At 39.9% G+C, this 18650-nt stretch overlaps 3 protein-coding genes across 3 annotated transcripts in view; 2 read left to right on the top strand and 1 right to left on the bottom strand.

Moving 5' to 3' along the window:
• Positions 1 to 225: 225 nt before the first annotated feature.
• Positions 226 to 1975, top strand: LOC144638472 (uncharacterized). The gene has a single exon (XM_078497673.1). It carries the CDS (start codon positions 617 to 619, stop codon positions 1643 to 1645), a length of 1029 nt encoding a protein of 342 aa, XP_078353799.1. The 5' UTR covers positions 226 to 616; the 3' UTR covers positions 1646 to 1975.
• Positions 1976 to 6503: 4528 nt separating this feature from the next.
• Positions 6504 to 8643, top strand: LOC144638928 (acetylserotonin O-methyltransferase-like). The gene is made up of 3 exons (XM_078498210.1): positions 6504 to 7089; positions 7378 to 7653; positions 8409 to 8643. The coding sequence occupies exons 1-3, from the start codon at positions 6504 to 6506 to the stop codon at positions 8621 to 8623; spliced, it is 1077 nt and encodes a 358-aa protein (XP_078354336.1). The 3' UTR covers positions 8624 to 8643.
• Positions 8644 to 9600: 957 nt separating this feature from the next.
• The window catches only part of LOC144638385 (uncharacterized), a 177126-nt gene continuing 168076 nt past the window's right edge, over positions 9601 to 18650 (bottom strand). Inside the window, 11 exon segments of the mRNA XM_078497600.1 lie at positions 9601 to 9899; positions 10902 to 11257; positions 11931 to 12146; positions 12694 to 12795; positions 13180 to 13321; positions 14050 to 14193; positions 14920 to 15098; positions 15491 to 15632; positions 16502 to 16830; positions 17367 to 17508; positions 18185 to 18507. Of these exon segments, the coding sequence (XP_078353726.1) occupies positions 9810 to 9899; positions 10902 to 11257; positions 11931 to 12146; positions 12694 to 12795; positions 13180 to 13321; positions 14050 to 14193; positions 14920 to 15098; positions 15491 to 15632; positions 16502 to 16830; positions 17367 to 17508; positions 18185 to 18507 (2165 nt within the window). The 3' untranslated portion in view covers positions 9601 to 9809.

Consider the following 18650-nt stretch of genomic DNA (forward strand, 5'->3'; position numbering starts at 1 on the left):
ATGCTAGCATGAAAATGAATTACAATGTAAAATGGAGAAACTTGAAAATGCCAGACTCCCGTTTTCAAGTTTTGATCGGATTAATTCCTTCGAGATTAAGTAAAACCCTACATGGCATAATGGAGTATTGGCATAAAGGTGCTTTCTATTAATAAGTTCGAATTGTTTAAATCGATCAACCTTTTCCTGAATCGATTAAAGGTTTGAGCAAATACGAGGTGGCAGTGCTAATGACAAATTTACATTTTACATTATGCATGCTAGATAGTATGCATAGAACAGTTCACTGATACGACAGATAACTTCGAAGACATGAATTTACGCAAAGTCTACTGTTTAACCCCCAATTTACCAGAAAAACAGATTGCTTTTAAAAAGCTTTTTTCTAAAACAAATGTTATCATGTTTCTTGAACTATAGCTAATGGATAAAATCGATTAACTTCCTTTCAAAATTAAAATTAATGAGATAGCGAATTATCGGGCGTAATTCCAGCAAATTTTGACAAACAAGTTGGAGTTCGGAAATGAAATTTTGTCAAGAAATAGATTAGTTTCGCTCTTTTGACCAATAGAAACTCTGCTGGTCAGAAGCTCATTAAAATCATTATTTCCTAATGTCACAATTTTCAAATGTAGAATCTTACACAATCATAAGTACTGAACTAAAAGACTGTTTTCCTTTAAGCATTGAAAGTTCCCCGTTCTGTTTACAAGTCATATTTTTCAGTACATTCACTGCGATGGCAAAAGGCAATTGCTTCAACAAAGAGTATTACATCCATGTAATATTCGAAATCGTATATTTACTTACAGCTCTAATCGCCTCAGTTGGAAATGGCTTTATGCTTTACGTCGTAAAGCGCGACCCACTGAAACTCTTTAACAAACCAACCAACGTTGTGAACATTTCCATCGCAATAAATCATCTCCTCGCGGGCCTTATTGTTCTACCACTCATTGGAGTTAACAGTATTTTAAGGAGTCAAGGGTTGACCAACGAAGTCACAAAGCTGTTCCAAGATGTTTTGATTAACTACGTTGTGAGTAATGGATCAGCGTTGCTTCTCATTCTCTTCCTCGAACGCTATACAGCATTCGTGTTTCCGCTGTTGAATCGCCACTACGTCACCATCAAACGAGTGAAACGAGTTTCCACATCAGTGACAATAACCTGTTTATTATTCTCCTGCATCCTTTTCACAGGCGTCCCCCAAAATGTGTTTTACTTCGTGTTTATTCCACTGTTTATATTGATACCATGCTTGGTAATGATGTTCGTCCTTGTTGCCGGATTTTGTGGTTTAAAACGCCGGGCTGAAGTCGCGCCAGGCAATAAAACCGAGCATTCAATACGCCACAACAAGAAAAGACGAAATTTGCAACTTTACAAGTATTTAGTCGCAGCAACAAGAGGAACAGTTTTAACGGTTCTCCCCTTGGTGTTTTACTGTGTCGTTAAGTTTTTAGGATTAAATGAAGTGGAATTTATAAGCATCCCATGCTATGACCTCCTCGAACATTTATCATTTGTAATTTTGTTCGTTCCCGCGGCGGCGAACGCTTTTATGATTTTTTGGAAAATTCCCGTATATTCGCGATCAGCGAGACATATTTGGCAGCGAAGGAAAAAAGTCGCTGTTTAGAAGGTTAGCAGTCAGTTTCATTTTGCAAGCCTCAATTTGTGTTCATGTTCGCCATAGTTTTCAAGGCAGCTAGGAGCTTTGGTTCTCCCAGCTGGATGCTATTGATCTCGCCTGCGAATACAGCAACGCTTCCCTAGGTCCCTACTTATACAAATGGGTGAAGAGCACTGTAAAAGAAAATTAAATTATGGTTAACTGGGATATTCACAGCACGAAGCGATCCTGGAGTATTGCTAATTTGCTAATAGGATGTTAGTACATCGCATTTTGTCAAGTTGCCCTAAAATTACAAAATGTCGTTTCCATTAACACACTAGGGTTGAGCAGCGAGAAAAAGTAAGAAACATTAGATGGTAATGTGGCAAATGAACTTAGAAGGTTGTACTATTTAAAGAATTATGATTGAAAATAATTATAAAGAATCGACTGCGTCGTAGCTAATATTGTGTTACAAGTGTGTGTCTTTGTTACCCCGCAATATCGAGGATTAAGGCTGAGGCCTTTTTTTAAAACAAGGCCAAAACGCAGTGTTTGTATGTGAACCCGATGTCAAAAATTTTCATACATTAGCAGAGATGTAACATAGTAAAAGTAGGTAAAAAAAAGAGATTTTACTTATTAAATGTGAAGTACGTTAATGTTCTAAGGAAGGTGAAGTTTGGCGCTTTTTGTTTTCTACACATTTGATGCGTATTTTATCGCACCGTACAAACAAAAGTCTCATTATAATATTTCATTCAATTTACAGTTTGTCTTTCATGTGTGCTTTTCCGCAAGGTGTACAAATATCTGCCTATTTCTAAATTAAAAATAATGAAGTACGATAAAAGTAAAAAAAATCGTGAACTTTACGGCAGGTTATCTTATTATCTATCTTTACAGTAAAGCAATTATTTTAAAATGCAGATAGATTAAGATTAAAGTGTGTGTTCATAGATGTTATGGTTTCACGAGTTCATGTTCGAAAGAATGAATATTCAGTTTCGGTTTTTTGTATAATACACTGTTTAGGCCATCCCAATAAAATGTTTCGTTTCCCATCGCCCCGTCTCTTGTGATGGTGGGTCTGTCGGTCGGGCAAAAAAAAAAAAAAGAAAAAACTCTTGAAGGGTTCTGGGTTTCAGAAAAGGCCGGACTGCTAAGTAAGAAAGCCTGATTACAAAGTCAACTCGAAAACGTGATCTTTTCGTTCGTTATTCCTTTAAATAACGTAGTATCGATGTTTATTAAAGACAAAGACATCACATCATACCAATTGTTGTTAATAAAACAAGATCGTGTGCTTGTAAATTGAAGTACTTGCTTCTTTGACTAGTCAATCTGGAATTATTTTTTTTTTACTTTTCGAAAAAAATGGGTCGGTCGGGCGATGGGAAACAAAACATTTTATTGGGATGGCCTTACAAAAAGATAAAATACATAAAATGCAAGAACACTATTCAATATAGATAAATGGAGAAAATGTAAAGTTAAGAAAAAATGCAAAATAGGTTGCTTAAATAAATACATAATTACAAGTCAGTTGTTGAAAAATTATTTTTAGCAAAATAACTGAACTGAGAATAAAGCTTTACGAGTTCTCTCAAAATTTTACAAGAATTTAAAGTTTACTATTTCTTCATTGAAACCAACTCTCTTAATCATTTTCTGTTCCCATAGAATCATAGTACTCTTTTCCAATTACCCAAAGAGCGTTTGCATATTAAGGAACGCAGTGTCCAAAAATCAGATAGAATTACACTTTTACAACGTAATTACATGTAATGTTCACTGCTGTGTGTTGCTTTGTTATGTTAGCGAAATCAATGTTTTAATATAAATAACAGCCCCCAGATTAAATATAAAATCCCATCGTGACACTGGTATGATCAGATTCCCCCACCGTCCCTCCCCTCATTATTAATATATACACATGCATCTTTGGGCTGAATCATTCCCATCACATTGGGAGGGATTTAGCTAATTGGGGACAATAAAAACAAGTACAAATAAAAAAATGATAAAACAGTGATATACAGATTTAAAACAAAAGTATGAAGAAATTCAAAATATAACTAAGTACTATAACTGGTCGGAGGCAGCGTGGCCGAGTGTTTAGAGCGCCGGACTTGAAATCTGGAGGTCCCGGGTTCAAGTCCCGTTCTGACCACTACCTGGATTTGTTCTCGGTTGCCCCGAGCTCAAATTCTCGGTCATGCTTGTAAATATCCAACTGGTCTGCCTCCTGCCAGTTGGGATTTTTAACCATGTTATGTTTATTTAATATATTATATTTGTTTCATATACACGGCCCCACAAGCTTCTAGCTTTAAACACAAACCGTGTATAAATAAAGTTGCTTTACCTTTTACCTTTACTATTAAAAATCAAATAAACTAATTAATTTAATGTGTAATTGTAAAAAATGCTATTAAAATTACGTGGTACCCAAAGCGGAGGACGGACCAAGATCAGTACAGATTTTAAAAGACCTTATGAGGTCTGAAATAGCGCACAAATCCCAGAGCTCAGGTCTGAAATAAGGGAATAAAATAGGAGAACTCCCCGCCCAGGCACACAGTCCATTGTGACTGCGGGGGGGGGGGGAAAGGCTTGGGCCGACACTTTCAAGGGCAGGTATCCCCCAGCATTTGGAAAGTCAACAAACTAATATAATTAGAGCAAGGGAGGCAGGGGGCATGGGGTGGTTAGTTTCCAAAAGAAAACTGTTGTGGTGTGGTGATTGAAGAGCAAAAAAAACATAATGAATCATTAACTTAGAAAATTAAATAAGTGATATTTCAAGAGTTACCCTCTCGTTAGAGTATATCAAGGGATAAACTGTGGGTCGAGTGAATGTGTTTGCATTTACATAAACTATAAATTTAATGTACTTTGTTTTGATGGGTCTTAAAAACTGCCAACAAGAAATTTGTTTTCCAATCACGCGCGCATCGCACTGTTACAGTGTTTTGATTTGCTTTGGATTATACTGACCTTCAAGACTTTGTTCCCTTTTCCATAGCTAGCCTTTTTTACGGGGCGGGGTCGTTAGCCCCACACCCAACCCTCCTCCTTTATCCGGGCTTGGGACCGGCAGGATACCCTCACAGAGGATAACCAGGCGGAGTTAATAGCAGTGCAAAGCCGGAAGCAGAGAGCTTCAATTCGGCTTTCCTTCTCGATAACACTGAGCTAATCTATAAAATCTATAGGCTGTTCCAGAGTAACAGCTTAGAGATGTTACAAAGTGATTCGTATGAGATGTTGCTAACAAAGGCGCGATCTGACCTGTAAACTAACACGCAAACAAAAAATAAAAGAGAAAGGGCTAGGGAGAGCGCAGTTCGACGTTTTAACTTGTTCACATTTGCGACCCAACAACACTCTCAGTGTCCTGGGCGATCCAAATAAGGAGGCTTATTGCCTACTAGGCTATGGGTTATATACAGATTGTATGCTCAGTTATACATCTGTATATCACTAAGTGCGCGGCTTAAAGCTGGAAAGTCGAGAATCAACTCTAAAGTAATTTTAAGTGTTGTAAAACAACCCGGGAATTTCCTTCTTAAAGTTAGCCCTAGAATGGAAATCGGGGACCACACGAGGCAAAGCCTGCGTAGCTGGCAACAACATAAGCACTCCGCCGAAGAAAAAGCACTCGGTCGCGAAAATCTCGCCTGCTACGAGGGCTACACGAGGCCAGAGAGGTGAGATAAGATCACCAGAGGTCGTGGGTTCGAATCCCACTAAGGTAAAAGAATTTTTGTTTGCCTCGTATAGTCCCCGATTTCCTTTCTAGGGAAGGAGATTCCTGGGTTATAACAGAGCTTAATGTTAGTTCTCTATTTTCCCGGGGGGGGGGGGTACTCCCTATAATGGCCTATACGGGGAGGCTCCGCCCAAAAGGGGTACCTTTTTCAGGCTTCAGGTATATAAAAGGAAAGGGATTTCACACGTTTAGGTATACGAAAGGGTATGAAAATCTGTCCTTTAGGTTTTTGAATTAAAATATTTCGAACAGATGTAATTTATGGCTGTATTATTTCAATTTATGAAGCGCTACTTAAAAATGACAAGAAAACACCATGTTTTAAGTCTAAACCGTGACTTTCAGGTATACGAAAGGGGTACAATTTCTGACAAAAAGGTATGTAAAAGGTTAAGGGGTTAGAGCTCGGGGCGGAACCTCCCCGTATAAAACTTCTTTGGGTACCCCCCCCCCCCCCGGGTCTATTTTCCACCTTTTTACTTCAGTGCTGCGTGGAGCAAACTGCATTCGCAATGTTAATACTTGAAAGTACTCAAAATATATTTATTGCCACTTTTTCTGCTAAAGAAAAAACTTGTTCCGAGCCAAACTGAATCCAGCTAACAACTAACACGTCCTATATCACAACAAGACGTCCATAAAACCATACAACATGAACAAATTACTTAACTGCGCAAGCATTTTCAGTTCAATGAACTGCGACAAACCACAACCACAATTGGCTGCTAAATAGCGAAGCGCGCGAGGTCTAAAAATGAAATAACCGCCACGAGGCTCAAAATCATCAGCGTGTTCTGAGAGAAATAGAAGGAATCTAGGCGAAGTTCTCGTTTTATGTAAGTGTCTAAGGAATATACCGGCTGCTTTAGATTTTTTTTTAAGAAAATCGTCCGCCATTTTGGTTTGTTTGTCTGAGTCTTGTGAGAGTTGTTGTTGTTGTAGTTGAGTCGTGACGTCACTCGCGCGCTTTCCTATTTATTGTTCTTCGCTCTGTTAAGCTTCACTCCCTGAGGGAAAGAACTCACCGGAATATTCAGATTTGCAATTCTCTGTATCCGTTGTTTTTAAATCGCTTGTAATTTGCTTTAAGTGAGCTTAGAAAACGCGATGGACGACAGAAATGGACGACAGAAATGGCTAGTACCTTCCGCTGTCTCTGACAAGATTGTATATTTAACTCACGCTTTCCGTGCATCACAAGCGCTATTTACTGCTTGTGAGCTTGGCATCTTTGACATGCTACACACATCAGCAACGCCTTTATCGGCAGAATTAATGTCGCAAAACATGTCCTCGAATCCAGATGCTACGACACGGCTTCTGGACAGCCTGGTGTCCCTGGAACTGTTGGAAAAGACTAAACAAGGTGACCTGTGGTTGTACAAGAACATGACGATTGCAAGCAGGTTTTTAACCAAATCCAGTCATGAATCGCTAGTGGATTTTATAACACTAAATAGCAAAATAGATTACCCTATGTTTGCTAACTTACCAAGCGCAATTCGAGAAGGAACACCTCAGTGGATCAAGACATTTGGACGATCTTCAGAGGAGGTCTGGAAAGAACAGTACAGCACCGAAGAGGCTTGCTTACGTTTCACCGGCGCAATGCACGGCTCTTCACTGCATGGATGTTCAGCGGTAGCGAACGCCTTTGATTTAACGGCGTATACAAGTTGCTGTGATTTAGGAGGTTGGACTTAAAAAGTTTTCCTTTGTAGTGATGTGTTTTTGAAACCTCAGTGGTATGAGTTATTTTTTTCAAACTGCTTCTATCGTGCCTTTTTTTTGTTTAACCGACCCATGATAACCACCCGTTTTGGGTCAGTACACCGCTTGACCATTGCAGAGGTTGCGTGACTTCCTTTGCTTGACTCAAACTTTGAGTCACGCAATCGAACTTGGGAGACACTGGAGGGGATTCTGATAATTTTTCCGTTTCTTTTAGCCTTCTAAACATTCTTTTATCAAATGTGTCTAGGGGCTGTAGGAACCTTGGCGTACGCCTTGTGCCAAACCAATCCTCATATGAAGATCACAGTTTGTGAACTGCCATCAGTAGTGAAGTCTGCTCACCACTTCAGGCCATCACTCGAGCAGTGCCCTAACCAAGCAAACGTGTCTTTTCTGGCGGGCGATTTCTTCCAATCTGATTTGCCAAAGGCTGATTTGTACGTGATATGTCGTACTCTCCACAATTGGTCTGATGAAAAAGTCGACTTAATTCTATCAAAAGTTTTCAAGTGTTTACCCTTAGGTATGTCAACCTTACGTATATTATTTCCAAGGTGGATGGGCGCGAGGAACTACCTTATGTACGCTATACAGGTATGTTCTGTTCCACTGGATGGGATCCATTTTGAACTTCCAGGTTTGCGATAGGGTCTCAATTTTGACAATTTAGTCTGAGATGGCTCGCTGAATTGGGGGGGGGGGGGGGGGAATTATGTCAAATTTATATATTTCTTCATCTAAATCGGGTCGTTTTGAAATATAAAAAAATAAATTGCGGATTTTGTTGTATTGTGGAGAAAATTTATGACTAAAAACATTCTCTTTACTTTCGGTCTGAGACGGGGTAGCGGTTTCTATACGCCAGCGGAGCACCCGCGCCCAAACTTCCCCCCTCACCCCACAAGATTAAAGCAGTTTTCTATTGACTGTCGAGGGTACAACGATGTTTGCGTTGGTTTATCTTGACCTGATTTCTAAAAGAATTCCAAATACTGTTTTTCAAATTGTAGTTAATCTAGTACTGCAATAATTTGTAGGATTAGTCTAGATACATTTTTAAAATGCTAAATACCCCCAGACACTTGAATGAAGGTTTTGTTGTTGTTGTTATAACACGGGAATTGTATAAATAAATTCGTTCATATTATATGAACACGGGTGACGTTACACGCCATTTTGCAGTCTGTGTAAAAGAAACATATAACAGCCGCCTGCGGCGAGGGTTTAGATTCTCACGTGTTGAAAATCTGAACGTGCGCCGTTTTTTCTTCCATTCAGGTGGTGCTCTTCTCATCTGTGAGCAGGTTTTAAATGACGATAAAAGCGGCCCCGAAGAAGCTGCTCTGCAATCACTGAACATGTTGCTGTTGTGTGATGGAAGGGAAAGATCAGGAAAAGAATACAGAGAGCTCTTGGAGAAGCATGGGTTTGTTGACATTCAAGTAAAACTAGTTCACCATGCGATAGATGCTATTTTATGTAAAAAGATTTGAACTGCACCGATAAGACAACAGTCGAACCTCTTTAATACGGACATCAATGGGACAGAGAAAAGAGTCCGTTAGTAGGGAGGTGTCAGTATTACAGAGGTAGAATTAATATGAACTTAGGTCTCTGTCGCACCAGGCAAACTGTCCGCAATAGGGTGGTGTCCGTATTATAGAGGTGTCCACAAGGACAGGTTTGACTGTAACTGTATAACCGACTGTTTCCTAGCTTAAACCTTGTGCCTTGTTCACACCTAGCCCTTTGGCTGTTAATTTTCCCCGTTCATTTTTTTTATTTTAACGTACAGCCAAGTTTCATAGGTTCCAATTTAATAGTTTCAGGTTTCATAGGTTTAAACAAGAAGTTTTAGTTTTTTAGGGTTTTATAGGTTTCAATAGGTTGTCAGTACAGTATTGAACTGGTCTCTAGTTTCGGGGTTCCTGGGCTGATGCGTTTCAAAAGTTTCAATAGATTTCAGGTTTAATAAGTTTCAAAGAGTTTCAGGTTTCTTGAGTTTGATAAGTCTTAATTCTAAGGTTTCCAGATTTCATAGGTTGCAAAACGTTTCAGGTTTTTGGTTCATAGATTTCGCAAGTGCTTTGCATTAGCAGTTTGGCATAATGGTATTCCCAACAATTTGCCAGTATCAATTTATATTTCCTGCATTTGTTGAAAGGAACCGAGGAAGTGCGACCTTAGCAGCAAGAGATACACTGGGAACGAGGGTGGAGGGAGTATAGTACTTTCTCAGGTACACATCAGAAAGACCCCGGCCAGGGTTAGAACTCAGGTCCCGGTTGTTCAAAGGATGGAGGACGCTATCCACCGAATAAATCACTATCCAGCGGACAAGTGTCAACAAAACAAACTGTATGAATTATCCGGTGGATAGCGTTATACACCTTTCGAACTACCAGCCCTAGATCTCTCGATCCGGAGTCCTAAGCAAACGAGCTTACAACAAGTCATGTATTGCTGTAGTTTAATTAGTTAAGAATTTATTACCGTTTAAAAGATCAGAGATTTAGTTTTAGTTATAATGACATTTGTCTTTATTTTCATTCAGTAAACAGAACTACAACGTGTTTATCTGTTAATACATTTTAGCTTTGGTTATATTTAGAGTTAAACATATCTCAGTAAATCTAAGAATATAAGGCTTATCAGTTTAAGATTAAATGAACTGTGATATTATAGCTGTGCTTTCTTCGTTTCATTTTCTTCTTTCTGTGCCAAAGGCTTTAGAAGTTCAGCTCGTTTATGGATGTCCACTTCTTTGGACTGTTGAGTAAAGGGAAAGAAAGGTTTTACATTGGACAGTTTTACAATTTTATTGATGTATTCGTTAGCTTATTCTTAAGCAATACTTTCAGTTTGTTATTCTTATGTTACTCATATTATGTTATGTTAAAGTCTGTCGTCTTGGAGAAAAACACACCTTGGGCGAAGTCTTGTTGTTAAGTACAAATAAGTGGGAAGACCTTTTAATTTAAATTCACTTAAATTTCGCCCTTAGTCATCGTTTTTGTTTATGTGTTATAGCGTTATGTTGTAATTTCTTTATATGTTTTCTAAATACCTTAAACTTACAATTTAGGTACTTGACATTGTTACTTATTATTTTGGTTTTTATGTTTAGCTTTCACGAAGATTATGAACTCAGTGCAGTTTTACGTCGAAGTGGAAATGTATTGAAAATTATAAATTGTGTGTTGAAAGATGACACATTGGAACATTCACTTATAAAATGCGAAACCCGTACTCTCCAAGTTTGTACGTAATTATAAAGACGTCATGAGCAGTACCATTCAGTGGATGGTTATACACAGATGCAATTTGTTAAAAAGTTTAAAGGGGCTATGTCGTCATAAAGTAAGTCATTTTTGGACGGTAATTTACAAAGGTAAAGGTAAAGCCTGATGTCGAGCCAAGTGGCTCATCAGGTCGGAGCTTATCCTGGTTTCTGTAGCATTAAGCGGCTAGAAGTATCTTTACTCCCTCCTGGATAGAATGCTAGTCCATCGCAGGGTTGCCCCCCACCCCCTAGCAGTAAATTCGCCGGTACCCCTCTAAAGCTTCTTGTCTGAGAACACAACGTATTGCCTCGGTCAGGGCTCAAACCCGGACTGCTCGATCCGCAGTCCGGTGCGCTAACCTTTACATAAAAGACACCAAAGAGGTAGAAGGAACACGAATGGCTATGAATGATACGAATGAGGAAGTCTGAGATGGGCATTCTCAAGCTAGTTTTTCAGCTTGCTATGTGTTTCATGTTCATCTTACCTGCTCACTGCAGATGGCACCCGCAATCTGGTTGGCCCTGGCCAGTAGCGATCCAAATGTCTTCATGTAGTACACATGTTTTTTCTTGTACGCGATACTTCTCAGTTCGCCCCGGAACGCGCGGCCAACGCCGATCGCGTAGACCTGGACGCCCTTTCGTATGAATCTTGAAGCCATGCGTTTGATGGCGTACGCGCGACGGCGGTTCGGTGGGCCGGCAGTGGTTACGACCAAAACACGCTGGACATACGTTGGTTCGTTGCGGTAAAACGTGTCATAAGCGGCTTGTAGGGCGAGATCCAAACGTTTGCCTCCGCGGTTGATATGCGGCGCTTGGTCCACAGCACGGCGAACAGCTGTGAAGAAGAGAAAACTCTTAGTGATAATACCTCTATGAAATTACAACAAGGTTCAGTTTATTTTGCAGTAAAAAGTATTGAAGTGATATATCAAAAACGAGAGAGAGTGTTTCATTACATTCCCAAACACCGAGAAGAGAGTTGAAGATACGACGCGCATCCAGTACATATCCAAACCTCCTTCACGGTTCTGATTTTCTTTGTTCTAACTTGATGAATTATTGAGTTTGAGAATAACAGTTACAACAACAGTTAGAAGTCACGCTTAATTTGCTTGCATAAACAACATCATTGAAAATACAGAGCCTGAGATTACAGACTAGTTGGAAAGAAACAGCTTGACCAAATTTTACAATGCAAAAAGCAATATTCTGGGAAGAAATAAAGCAGATCCTGCCATCAATTGTTTTTGTTGTTTTTTCTGATGTATTTGGAAAGAGTTTTTTTATATCTGAAAGCTGATACATAACCAGATTTTTTCATGAGACAATATATTAGAGAATCGTTACAAATTTAATCCGTTTTAAAATGCTCCTGACTGAATCAACGCGTAAATTCACATAGATTAGAACGAACGTTATAAACGCTAGACCTAGAATGAACATTTCTTTTGGCAACTACGAAGACCACTTCATTTACACGTATTCAATGTATCAACAAATAGACATACCAAATAAGGAGTTGTACTGTCTGAACCTCATCCTCAGTGATGGCAGGTTGGCGTACGTGATAAGACCGATGTGGGACTGGTGCTTAGTGATGGTAAACTTGCTGGCAACAGTCTTAACGAAGGCTTTCTCGAGCTGGAAGTTTCGGCGGGAAACTTGATTTGACGAGTCCAACACAAACGCCAGATCCAAGGTGACCGGGCAGCTCTTGATAGCAACTGGGTACGATAAAATTTAAGTAAGTAATGTAAATGACGTTATTGGATCTCTCAGATGGTACGCACGTTGTTATTAGCCATTTTCAAAAGCCGTATTCTTTAGTACGGACATCTTCCTGTTCATAATTTAAAATGTTTCTTTTAATTCTCCAGAGCGAGAGATGTAATCGCACATAGATCGCAATGTAAGATACAGACTGAGAACTTAATTAATAAGAGGTATTCAAACACGACTGCGCAATACAATTGTCTCTTGAAACCATCATATATGACAAAAATCGCACTACACAAGTTCGTACAAACACTATAATCGAAGAACCGATTTTAGAAAACAATTTAAACGTAGAGAAGGTAAAAGGATTTATTTTGAGACACCGTGAATTACAGTATTACGGTTAGAAGTAGATCGTTCTATGGGATATTTCATAATTTCTAGCAACAGCACAATACACGCAGCTAACATTTAACCCCTTGTTGGTCAGTGAAAATAAAAATAAAAAGAGAAAAACGACGAATGACAACTTAAAGGAGGTACATAAAAACCAACCTGGTGGTTTGACGGGTGGTCTGATAGGCGGTCTGATAGGTGGTCTGACGGGCGGTCTGACACGCGGTGGTCTGACCGGTTTGACCGGTCTTACCCTCTCGGCTGCAACGAGAAATTAAACAACACAAGTCAAGTTAAAGTTCATGATCCTAGACACTTGTATATTAAGCAACCCAATCGGGTTGGGAGGGGGGGGGGAGGGAGGGGGGAGGTATAATGATTCTAAATCACAGATAAGGGGCTTATTAGAATTTCGGTTTTACCAGGAAGGACTCGTATTTCTGTGTTCATATGAAAAATGCACTGATATAACTACTGTATAAAAACACAAAATTTTTGTGGACAAAAAAAGGGGAAATCGGGGGAGTAGGCGGCTTGCTTTTTCACAAGTTTATCCTTGAAAGGGTAGGAGCCATTGGTCTGTAGAGGCTAGGGGCTTATTAAGAAATGACCTTACATGGTTATTTAATCGACGGCTAAACTCACCTCCTCTTTGTCCGTAGACCTCAAATCTCATAGAGATGTGTCTGAACCACGTGCGAGGTTTGATTTTCACGTAGCGTGCGTAGATGTGCGGCGTCAGAACGTGTGCGACCACGCTGTTACGGTCGTTGTTGGCCGGGAAGATCTGGGGGAGAGAAACAAAGGTATACCTCAAGTTACCACGCCGTTTATGAAATTACTTGGACTTCACAGCAGCAGTTACCTAGCCAAGCTTGTATAGACTATTTTTCTGTTGCCATCTTCGTTTCGTTTGCCAATTTTTTTTTCTCGGTTATCGTTTTACTACAGTCACCCCGCGACACCAGATTTTTTTGCACAGATAACTCTCTCTTAAACAAACATCGTCGGGACCGGTTCTTTCCAACTGTCCGTCTTAGAGAGGAATCCGTCTTATAGGGAGTTTAGTTACAGTAAAATGACAGAAAACGGCAGGGACGGGACCAACATCAGGTGTCCGTCTTAGAGGATGTTTTAAGGGAGAGCTGACTGTACATAAATTAAATAAGTTTTTTCATTGAATAATCACTTAGCGTGTATAGCGTATTTTTCGGTTCCCAGCTTCGTTTCGTTTGCCGAGTTATTTTTCTTAGACATCGTTTTATTACACCACGCGACACCAGATATTTTGTATACAGATTACTTTTTTCGTCACTGAAAAATCGGGTTTAACTCGGTCTAAAAATCGGTGATTTTTTTTGGTTCTGGAGCTATTGTTTTCCTGCTTTATATTGTTTCGCGGTTTTTTGTTGTCTTGGTCGATCGTTCTTTTTCGTGTGAATTTCACAGGTTCCTACACCGAGGATAAGCCGAAAATTGGCGGCTCTCTATGTCTAGGATTTCTGGCGGTCATACCTTGACTCTTCCTCGTTTTGTGTATGTTCGGAAGGTGTTCCCGTTGTTACTGTAAGACACTGTGTAACTAGTCACCCACTGATTAGCGTCTTGACGACCCTGAGTTAGGATACGTTTTACAATAGTACGCCGCTTGAGATCCACCTAAGAACAGAACAACAAAAACATGATTTAGACAACTGCCACATTATATTAACTCGAAGAATAAGAGACTTTTATTGACTCAAAACTCTGGTACAAAATAAAAGGACGCTTTCATTAGACACTTGATGGCAACCAAAGTCTGCAAATGTCACTAGGAACCGTTTTTAGCCTAATTTTACAAAAAATGTAAGAAAAGCCTGTTGTTGAGCTTAGTGGCCCATCAGGAACTGAGCTTATCCCGGTTTCTGTAGCATGAAGTGACTGCTAGTCCATCGCAGGGTTACTCCCAGCGGTAAATCCGCCGGTACCCATTAATACACCTGGGCGAAGAGAGGCACGATGAGAGTTAAGTGTCTCGTTCAAGAACACAAGGCAGTGACTTGGCAAGGCCTCGAACCCAGACCGCTCAATCCGGAATCAGCAATTGATCACTACAGTTGAATCCCGATAACTCGAACCCTCAGTAACTTGAACCTCCCGATAACTCGAACCTTTTCCAATTTCGAACTCCCGCCAACTCGAACCTTTTTCGATTCCCCTTCAGGTCATTTTCTTACCTATTTTACCCTCGATAACTCGAACTCTCGATATCTCGAACCTTTTTCGATTTCCCTTGAAGGTTCGAGTTATCGGGATTCAACTGTAGTCATTGAGTGGCTGTTGATTAAAGTCGCCATATTAAGTCTACGGAGAAAGGGTGAATGAAACATCACAAGTGACACCAACCATAATCCATTGCCGTCTATTGTTCCTCTTCGCCGACCACGCCCCCTTGTTCCTGCCACGTGCCACCGCGTTCAATCTTCCAAAGCGTGCGCCGTGATACTTGTTCCACTCAGTGGAGGCAGTCAGATAGCGGTCTCGAATCTTACGGTCCTCAATACCCAAAGGTAGATCTCTCCTCGCTGTAGAAACATACCAAGTTTGTGTCGTAAGTGAACATTTTTATGTAATGTTTATGGCATAAGCCAAGTTTAAAAAGCTCCGATTGAATTTTGCAAAATATTGAACAAGATACCATTTATATGGCAACACACACCAAGGATTCATTCTCAGACTTAAAAGTTAGAACCACCTTGTGCAGCAAAATAAACAGCACCACATGAAAGTACTACTCAATAGCTTTTTGTGGGTTTCATCCACAAACTTACACGTGAGACCACAAAAAGCGACTTGATGTTTAACTCTGGGCGTGAAGGCTAAAAACATTATTTTCAGACTTTTCCATTTAAAGACAATTGTTAGTAAGTGATTTTTTTTTATGATAATTCTATGTAGACTGTGAAATAATACTTACATGCTCGGCCTCCGTAGAACTCGAGTCTCATTGAAATGTGGTTCACCCATGTGCGTGCATACACACGTACAAACCTCGCTCGGAATGGCGGGTCAAAACTGTTTTCTTTGATGGAGTAATGATCACGGTTTCCACGGAACACCTTTAAAGAACCAAACAAGGTAAACAGGAGTTACTCGTTTGTTTTGCTAACAAACAAACATCCAAGAAGTACATTTTATGTTCATGGTTTTAAAAATCACGAGAATGTTCGTCACTTGTTTTGACAAAAGAGCGTTTCGGTTTAGGTACTTTCAGTCCTAAGTACTTTTACAAGCCAAAACTTGCTTTTGGACTTCGATACAGGAAAAAAGTTAATCATAATTTTTGTACACTAGTTCCCAATCATGTTAGGATGGGGTTTGTACTATTTTATCGTTAAAAGCTTAACATTTTAGTTTCCGCTCAGGAAATATGGAGGGCCTGCTCGAGGCCTTATTCGTTCATCATTAACACTTTAAGTTGATAAAGGAAAGTAAACCGCCATAGCGAATTGTGAAAAGCTGACGTTTTGAGCGTTAGCCCTTCGTCGGAGCAAAAAAAAAAAAAAAAAAAAAAAAACGACGAAGGGCCAACACTCTAAAGTCAGCTTTTCAAATTCGCTACAGCGGTTTATTTATCTTAATCAACTTTCGGTTGTTAATCAACTAAGTGTTGCACTTTTCTGCCGTTGCAGCACAACAGTTTCTTTAGAAAATAATGGCTGTTCTCACAATAGAAGACGGACAAATCGTCTGACGATTTGTTTATCTAGTGCGAATTTAAGACGGCTTTTAGACGACTTGCCCGTCTGGACGACCAAATCGTAGTCAAAAAATCGTCTTTTTAGACGGCCAAATCCGACGGACAAATTCAGACGACTTGCACGTCCAAAATCGTGTCCGTCCCGTTTTCACCCTAAAATGATTTTTCCGTCAAAACGATTTGTCCATCTCTAGTGTGAAAACGGCAAATTACTTTGTTGATCTTTACCTTAAGCCTTGAGTTCACTTTAAACGGTGTCCACCGATATCCGTCAGGACTGTAAGCCACAGCAAAGCTGGTGACATATTGGTTTGCGTCACTTCTGCCTTGTGAAGCGACCTTGGAGATGACAACAGGTCTTCTGAAGTCAAACTGGATCCATTGTTTGCGGTTGTTTTTCTTGGCTGACCATCCTCCCTTGTATCGACCTTTAGGCTTCAGGTTCAGTCGAGCAAGGTACGCGGCGTGGTATTTATCCCATTCACTAGATGCCTTGATGTATTGTTTCCTGAGCAGTCCCTTGGAGACACCGAGAGACTTCACAACGGGTCTACGAACTGTAAAATAAAAACAGTGATCAGTAGCTACTCTAACCTTATTTTATTCAAGCATTGGCAAGCGGATAGGTTGTGAAAATAGAAAAAATTTTAGCTTAAGTTTTTCGTGATACGCCATCGTATTTCAGAACGAACAAGGAGGAAACGAATGTATGATAATCAGAAAGAAGTATTTAAGACGGTTTTTTTTATTGATTCTCAATACGAGCAATAAACGCAAAAATAAAGTTACCAAAAAGACCTCATAGAAAAAGAAACTATCGAAATTTTAGCTTTCAAGCTGACCCCGCGAGAGAAAAAAGATTTTGAAGTTCTCCATATTTTAGTTAAAATAGATGAATCACGTTAGTTCAAAACAAAACAACATCCGTTTTAACTTAATTTTTGCACTAATTGCTCGAAATTTGAACGGAATCCGTCTTAAATTTCATTCCTAAGACTATATAGGGTTTATGATAAAAACATTTACTTATTAGCGCCTGTAACACTGATTTAGTTTTGATTCCCAAGCAGTAAACGCAGAGACTATTCCTTACCAAGGCGCCGACCGTAGATTTCAACTCTCATGGAGATGTGCCTATGCCATGTGTAAGGCACCACACGTACATAGCGGGCTCTGAGAGGCCGAGCAAATCTGTGACGTACAATGGTGTTCCTGTCACGGTTGCCAGTCAATAACTGAAAAAAAAAAAAAATCACTTCTGTGTTAGAATTATCCCAAACGTGTGTTGATAAGCTAGGTAAATAGATAGCTCATAGAAAATAATCCCCTCCAAAAATATGTCCTCTTTCCACATCATAAGACCACGGGCTCGTCATAAAAAAATCATGAATTATCCTCAGAACAATAAACAACAAAGCCACACAATTTTAACACCAAAATTGATTGTCACGGATTGTTGGTAAAAGTTTGCTAAAAAGCGACCAGGCATTTGTTGAAGAATCAGTCAAAACGTTGGCCGGAAAAAGCTTATCTGAACGCAAAATGACGGCGGCACAATTTACGTATATTTATAAATGAGATAAAAAAAACCTAATTTGGGGGGTCTTTAGTGGGGAAAAGATTTGTACACATCAATGGTACAACCATATCAAGCCCTCCAGCAAGTAACAAGGATAAAAGGAATGAACTTTTTTGATCCAATAATTCAACAATATAAAGGGACTGTTCTGAACTGAAAGTTTATATTTAGATTGACGTGCGAACACTGGGTCCGAAACTAAGTTTCAGGGGGTTGGACCTCCTTTATCTTTTCACCATGTGCTCTACAGTAAGATAGATTGCTCCAATAAATTTTGCCCTGTCTTCGCGTTTAGTTTTTACAATAAAACGATTGGAGATAGGGACACTTACCAAAGTTCTACGACGCACTTGGTACCACCGCCAGCGGACTCCATTAGGGCTGTACATGACTTTGTAGGTCTTCACCCACTGTCCTGCATCCTGCCTTCCCTGAGTGGCTATACCATACACTAGCGCCTTACTTCCGATATCTATCTGCAGCCACTGGCGACGGTTGTTAGCACGTGATGACCACGCTCCTCTGGACCGTCCTCGTCTCTGAGAATTGAGTCTACAGCGGTGTGGTCCGTGGTATCCGTCCCATCGTGATGAGGAGCTCAGAGCGCTGTCTGGGATGCGGCGATCCTCAACTCCTAGTGGCAGCCTCGTAACAACTAAAAGTGAAAAACGGTTCCAAACGTAATCTACTTAATTCAGTTCAGGGTGTAGCGCTTACAGTAACTAGGTGGTATTTGGCTGGCAAATTTCTTTTCACAATGATCTGATAATTCGCTTTTGCTTGATTACATGTACAGAA

The sequence above is a fragment of the Oculina patagonica genome, chromosome 14 (genome assembly GCF_052425735.1).
Source record: "Oculina patagonica isolate OP01 chromosome 14, crgOcupat, whole genome shotgun sequence".
NCBI lineage: Eukaryota > Metazoa > Cnidaria > Anthozoa > Scleractinia > Oculinidae > Oculina > Oculina patagonica.